This window comes from Frankliniella occidentalis, unplaced genomic scaffold (genome assembly GCF_000697945.3).
Source record: "Frankliniella occidentalis isolate FOCC.00 unplaced genomic scaffold, Focc_3.1 Scaffold21, whole genome shotgun sequence".
Taxonomy (NCBI): domain Eukaryota; kingdom Metazoa; phylum Arthropoda; class Insecta; order Thysanoptera; family Thripidae; genus Frankliniella; species Frankliniella occidentalis.
In genome coordinates this window covers 2,785,977-2,792,508 of record NW_026267151.1, presented here as the reverse complement: position 1 = coordinate 2,792,508, position 6,532 = coordinate 2,785,977, and the positions used below count along the sequence as shown (strand labels likewise).

The 6,532-nt window shown below is 41.4% G+C and overlaps 3 protein-coding genes across 4 annotated transcripts in view; 1 reads left to right on the top strand and 2 right to left on the bottom strand.

Annotated features, from left to right (window-relative positions):
- Positions 1 to 1,040, bottom strand: part of LOC113204137 (bromodomain and WD repeat-containing protein 3) — a 36,880-nt gene extending 35,840 nt beyond the window's left edge. Inside the window, exons 1-4 of the mRNA XM_052264691.1 lie at positions 861 to 1,040; positions 715 to 773; positions 605 to 634; positions 401 to 460 (exon numbers count right to left, since the gene is read on the bottom strand). Coding sequence (XP_052120651.1) covers positions 401 to 460; positions 605 to 634; positions 715 to 773; positions 861 to 903 — 192 coding nt within the window. The 5' untranslated portion in view covers positions 904 to 1,040. The remainder of the gene's footprint in view (positions 1 to 400; positions 461 to 604; positions 635 to 714; positions 774 to 860) is intronic.
- A 197-nt stretch (positions 1,041 to 1,237) lies between these two features.
- LOC113204113 (dehydrodolichyl diphosphate synthase complex subunit DHDDS) lies at positions 1,238 to 4,043 on the top strand. 2 transcript variants are annotated; one of them, XM_026419133.2, is made up of 6 exons: positions 1,238 to 1,374; positions 1,896 to 2,074; positions 2,199 to 2,360; positions 2,439 to 2,587; positions 2,663 to 2,847; positions 3,563 to 4,043. In XM_026419133.2, exons 2-6 carry the CDS (start codon positions 1,914 to 1,916, stop codon positions 3,785 to 3,787), a joined length of 882 nt encoding a protein of 293 aa, XP_026274918.1. In that variant the 5' UTR covers positions 1,238 to 1,374; positions 1,896 to 1,913; the 3' UTR covers positions 3,788 to 4,043. The 2 variants fall into 2 exon arrangements, with proteins under 2 accessions (XP_026274918.1, XP_026274917.1); XM_026419132.2 differs by lacking the exon at positions 1,238 to 1,374 and adding an exon at positions 1,468 to 1,637.
- Positions 3,979 to 6,532, bottom strand: part of LOC113204114 (uncharacterized) — a 20,817-nt gene continuing 18,263 nt past the window's right edge. The window contains exon 18 of the mRNA XM_052264800.1: positions 3,979 to 4,006. Coding sequence (XP_052120760.1) covers positions 3,979 to 4,006 — 28 coding nt within the window. The remainder of the gene's footprint in view (positions 4,007 to 6,532) is intronic.

Here is a 6,532-nt window from a genome sequence, read left to right as displayed (position 1 = left end):
TTTTTTGTCCAAACACGGGACGAAATGTTGAAATAATGTCACGCCGACAGATCCCACCAATCACAGAGCAGAAAACAAAACGTCTTCAACAACCTTGCTTCTGATTGGTTGACGGAACTGCGACCGAGATAACGTCATAACGACGCACTAGAGGAAGGGAGAGGAATGCAAAAACAATTGAAATTGATATTAATCTGGCAGAAATTATCGAATAGTTATGTAAAAGCAATAATAATAATAATGAGAAAAACTAATATTGATATGGTCAAAACATTGAAGAGGGACGATTCCATTTCTAAAAATATTCTATAACTCGTTTAAGTACCGTCAGTGCACAAATAATGATAATTATCGTATAGTAATTAGTTCACAGACTATAAAGAATACAATTTGAGCTTACCAATTCGTCAAATGATTGATCATTTTCGCCTCCCTCCCAATCAATTCTCTTAGGTAACAGCTGTAACAGAACAAGGACATGACAGAATGGGTCAAGGAGTATTGACCCCACTAACATCTCTCTGACAGACCTAAACCACGTGTTTCAATGAGACAGTAGTTCACTAGAACTATAAACAAACGTAAACAAGCTCGAGCTACTCACTCCATGAAGTCCTGTCTCGCGCCTCAAGACCTGCAACAGACAAAGTTCGTCCCACATTACAAGATCGTTGACGATCAAAACAAACAATTCAAATCGAAGTTGGAACTTACCTCTGCAGCTTCGCGACACGGACCGGCAGCCAAAAACTTGGTGATTAGAAAATATAACTCTGGAAGAAGTTAACGGTCATTAAAAGTACTATTCCAACCTCTACTCTCTCATACTCGCTGCTCCGACTGGATGCAGTTCGACATACCTCTGGTATCCACGCCCTGAGAACTAGAATCGCTTAAAGCCATTGTACGTCAAATATTGTTTTATTCAGTCCAATCATACAAAACAAAACTTCTGGATAACAGACTGTATTTTTGATCGATCATGTTACCATCGGCAGTAAGTGCTATTTCTCTCCACAACACTCGCGCTTGAGCTGGGGTTTCGCTTTATTCATCCGCGAAAATGAGAAAGTAGTCCAGTCGACCTAAGCCGGTAGCCGGTCGAATGGTTGTTTGGGCCAGATAATAGATCCCAAGCAAGTTGCTAAGAACAATTCTAGTTCACACTTAATCAGTTTCCTTGTATTTTTTTTTAAATGTAACTGTCCATTTAAATAAGTGTGGCGACAAGTGTCCGCTCCGGTCTGCTGCGCCTCCATTCATCCCTCAACTCAAAGAATAATGTCCCCCACCGGCTTTGATATACTTCTGATCATTTCTTAATTATTACTATTTTCAAATCATATACCCACTATCAAGCTATAAAATCGTCAGGTGTGTTATCAACTTTTAAGTGATGTAGTGTACGGAAATATATAGAAAAATGATGATCATGCTAGGCACATGACTGCTTGTCAGCTGAGAGTTTGCAACCACTCCACTGCGCGTCGTGTCGTGGCGTCTGCTATGGAATCGAGAACTATTTTCTTACAGTAGCCAGGAAGCACTCAGCAATATTTATTTACAAACAATAAACCTCAGTCAGCGTAAAATAACAATCAAATAAACAATTCTGGTGGTTTTTGCACAGCAACATTGTAAGTAGAAAGCCGATAACATTTTACTTGAACATCTTCATATTTTAACTGCCTGGTTCCAGGTTAGGTTTTCCTGTTGTTTACTTGATTGTTACCCGCTGACGTGGAGTAGACTAATACTATGATGATTAGTACTCAAACAATCTTATGAAATACTTTTGACTTTCTCAAAAAAAAAATTGTTTCGAGTTTTCTATCATGCTCTCATTTATTGGTTTGTAAATGCTATATTTGTAAATACTACGTAATTGTTTCCAGAGGTACCATAATTTTACAATGTCATGGATAAGTGATCATGGATTGTCATGGATGCAGAAGCTAGGTGTCCGAATCATAGGAAGTGGACGTATTCCTAAACATGTAGCTTTTATAATGGATGGCAATCGAAGATTTGCCAAGAAGCATAATGTTCAGAAAATAGAAGGGCATTTAAAAGGGTAATTTCCACATTTATTGCATTTACTATTTGCCATTTACTACATACTCACTCATAGAAGTTTCGACTTCGTCTATTATTCTCTCCGTTCCATTGATGGATTTTTATACTCATTTTTGTAACAGGTTCGATAGGTTATCAGAAACTCTCAATTGGTGCTTAGAACTAGGAATCAAGGAAGTAACAGTTTATGCATTCAGTATAGAAAATTTTAAGAGAACCCAAGACGAAGTTGATGGACTCATGGATTTAGCCACGGAAAAGTTTCAACGTCTTCTGGAAGAGAAGTAAGACACATTTTCTGTATGTTTGAATGAATTGATTACTGGCAAAAATTGTAACATTTCTCTTTGGAAATTTTACAGAGACAAACTTACTGAACATGGAGTGCACATCAGAGTTATTGGGAATCTTGACCTGTTACCTATAGATCTACGGAGATTAATGGCCAAAGCAATGCTAATGACTAAAGATAATAGTAAAGCTATTCTAAATATTGCTTTTGCTTACACAGGTATGCACCCCTTCTCATCGTAATGTTTTATCTTGCTAAAACATTTTTCTAAGATTTTTTAATGTTACATTTCAGGAAGAGAAGAAATTATGCAAGGTGTTAAACAAACAGTACATGGTGTAGCTGATGGGGTCTTATCAACAGTAGATATAACTCAAGATCTCTTATCAAAAACCTTTTACACCAATCATTCTCCTATTCCTGATCTTCTAATTCGAACCTCTGGAGAGGTTCGTCTTAGTGATTTTTTACTATGGCAGGTGAGATTCCCTTTCATTTTTATTTCAGAAAAGCAATGTATTTGAACTATAATTTTCATACCTACAATACCACCATTCATTACTATACTTTTTTAACTCATTCTTTACCACCAACCTACACCTTCTCAGTGGTGGAAGAAGGAGTATTGTTCTCAGTGCAGTGTAACACCAAACATGATTCCATGTTCATCTCAGAACACAGAATACCTACAAACATAACACTTATACCATTTGAAACTCGAAATGCTGGTGTTTCTTCAAAGTATGAACTATTTTCTGAGTTTCATAGGATATTTTTGAGAACACTCAACATATTTTGCTGATTTTTGTGCTAAGTCCCTAACCCAGCTTATCGGTGGACATTTTAATTTCAGAAGACACAACAGCTACAAACAGAAAATTAATACTTTCCAAACTTGTGAACCTTGCTGTCACTTTAAACAATTAACTTTTTCATGCTAAGTATTATTTTGAGAACTCTTTACAAAAAAATTGAGGGTTTGCAGTCTAAGTCCTCATGCCAAGGAGCCAGTGTTTTTGTAGTTGTCTCTCTTTTCATTACTTAAAAAATGGAGTTTTAAATGGTAATAAGTGTTATGTTTGACGATATTCTATATTCTGAGATGTGGATCCAATAATTTTAAGGACATTGTACAGAACGAGGGTCCATTTTACCACAAAAGTAATTTTTTGCTTTCTTCTCCCTTGTTTTTAGGTGTCATGCAGCTGTGTTTATTTTTCTAATGTGCTCTGGCCGGATTTCACCGTGTGGGACTTTTTGTCGGCTGTCTTTTACTACCAGCGTTGCCACCAGAACTTGAAACATGTTCAGCATTTAGAAAATGAATGTGATGGATTACATCAAAGTATCACAACTGAAGACTTTGTCCTAAATCTGAATAAAAAACGAGAGCTGTACCTTGCCCAATTGGCTAACTGAAAAAAGCCATAAATTTATTTTGTTCTTGTTAAATTTTGTTAAGTTTATTGCTGCTGCAGTGTTTGAATATGTTCATCATGGAAACCAAAAAATGTGTTTAGTAATGCAACTGAATATTTTTAATTTACATGTGATCCGTTTAAGTGTTCTGTAGAGAGAGGCTTTGTTACATCTAAAGACTTGAAATACATTCAAGGTGAATTGTAATCACCCAAGTAGCTAAGATTTGTAATAAATGCATCAATATAATGTCAAATTTAAGTCATATTATCTAGCCAATTTAACGTGGTCTTTCTCCCAAAACAAAGGTCATTTTTTTAAATGCAATAGTGACAGTACATAATTTGTTAAATATATCCAGAGGCGGACTTGGGGCCGGGGCCCAGGCGGGAATTTGTCTACATACAGGGACAAATTGCCTATATACAGGGGCCCAAGCTCGAAGGGCACGAAATGATACCTTATTAGGGGTTTCCCGCCTTCCCGCCCGGGCCAGTTCGCTTCTGAATATATCATCCCAAACTCTAGTTGCCGAATTCCCTTGTCAGACTTGAGAGTCACTGAGCTAAGTGTCCCACTTTCTCTTGCCCAGTGTGTGTCAAACTGTAGTTCGTTTGACACCTGCTGATGTCATTTTGATTCAAACGTTCTGATTTCTATCATCCTGCAAGACAACTACAAAATGGTATCTTTATTCAGGGCATTACATTATTATTTCTGAGACACAACATTAGTGCTGGGTCTTTTGTGATCAGAATTTTGTCAGTTTGAAGTATACTTAAATAATCTCTGCTACATTTTGGGGCAGGTTTTATTTGCTGTTTAAAAAGATCTTTTTCCTTGCTTAATGTAGGTTGATAACCAATAATGATTTATTTTTAAACATACAATGCAATGTAATTTTTTTAACAGCTACCTGGACAGAAACCCACTTTTGCAATGCCGCACCAGCCGACCGACCGAATGTCCGGTCCAAGGTGGATTAAGGGACGGTGGCGGCACTCAGTTCGTGAGCGCGTACCGAATCTGTCCCCGTCCGGCTGCTGCGCGGCGAGCCTACCTCCCAGGGCTGTAGGCCGGCGGCGCGCCGGCGCGCTATAGGGCGCTCGGGGTTTTTCGGCCCTAGCGCCTTTCCCATTGATTTTAGAGGGTGGATCAAAGCGAGGCGATTAAAGGGCATGATGTAAGCTATCGAATGAGCACAAGCCGAAGTCTGTGCGATAATTCTGAGAGGATTGCCAGCGAAATTAGTTTGGCGCCGGAACGCGCGCTTGGATAACTTCGCTCCTGGCGCCTCACCCGTTGGTTTTAGACGAAATTACATCCTCTAAGCAATTAAAGAACATAAAAAAACCTTTAAAATGAGTTATGACCGAGGTCGATACGATCACTCTGTGAGCTGCGACATAGGAATTAGTGTCGCGCCCGGCCGCCGCGGAGCGAGATTCCGTCGCGCGATCGGCTATTTTCGCCTCTGGCTCCTTTCCTATTCATTTCAGCACGAAAATGGTAGGGAATGAAGATGAAGAGGACGAAATAATCTTTCGAACGAGCCTATACCGAAGTCGATACGATAAGTATGTTCAAAGAACATGCCTGTACCAGCCTGCACCCTTTCCTCCTTTGCGCTGATTGGCCGACGCGGACGAAGTTCCCGGACCCGACACTAGGGGTCGACCACCCTGGCGGCCAGTTCAAGAACTTCGTCGGCGTCAGCCAGTGCATGGGAGGAATGGTTCAGGGAGAACTGCCGTTGTTCTTTGTTTATTTCACATTTTTTCGAGCTATTTCCGCATTTATTTCGAGGGAAGGTGTACGAACTATTTCGCAAGCGATTTTTCCCTCGGTCTGATTCTCGTTCGACAATCGTCGAAAAGCGTGAGGAGGGTCGATGACAACTCGTCTTAAATTCGTCCTTCAATTTTTAATCCAGTTTTGACTCACTTTTGACTGACTTTTTTACACGGGTCACTTCAGTCTCAGCCACCAAAGTCAGCTGGGCTGCGAATGTTGTTGTTGAAACCGGGGGCCGGGACCGGCAACAAACGAGCTCTTATTTCAATACGGCGACACTGCGTCTGACACACTTATGATACCGACTTCGGTATAGGCTCGTTCGAAAGATTATTTCGTCCTCTTCATCTTCGTTCCCTACCATTTTCGTGCTGAAATGAATAGGAAAGGAGCCAGAGGCGAAAATAGCCGACCGCGCGACGGAATCTCGCTCCGCGGCGGCCGGGCGCGACACTAATTCCTATGTCACAGCTCACAGAGTGATCGTATCGACCTCAATGATAGCTCATTTTAAAGGTTTTTCTATGTTCTTTAATTGCTTAGAGGATGTAATTTCGTCTAAAACCAACGGGTGAGGCGCCAGGAGCGAAGTTACCCAAGCGCGCGTTCCGGCGCCAAACTAATTTCGCTGGCAATCCTCTCAGAATTATCGCACAGACTTCGGCTTGTGCTCATTCGATAGCTTACATCATGCCCTTTAATCGCCTCGCTTTGATCCACCCTCTAAAATCAATGGGAAAGGCGCTAGGGCCGAAAAACCCCGAGCGCCCTATAGCGCGCCGGCGCGCCGCCGGCCTACAGCCCTGGGAGGTAGGCTCGCCGCGCTGCAGCCGGACGGGGACAGATTCGGTCGCTCGCGCGCCTATGGGGCCGGCCCGGAGTGCCGCCACCGTCCCTTAATCCACCTTGGTCCGGTCGGTTCGGTCGGGGACTTCCCCCCCCCCTCCCCCC

Bases quoted from the DNA above. Each gene is read 5' to 3' on its own strand.
- LOC113204113 (XM_026419133.2), top strand. From the start codon at position 1,914: ATGTCATGGATAAGTGATCATGGATTGTCATGGATGCAGAAGCTAGGT. The intron at 2,075-2,198 runs GTAATTTCCACA...TTTTTGTAACAG, and splicing joins ATAGAAGGGCATTTAAAAGG to GTTCGATAGGTTATCAGAAA. The intron at 2,361-2,438 runs GTAAGACACATT...GAAATTTTACAG, and splicing joins CAACGTCTTCTGGAAGAGAA to AGACAAACTTACTGAACATG.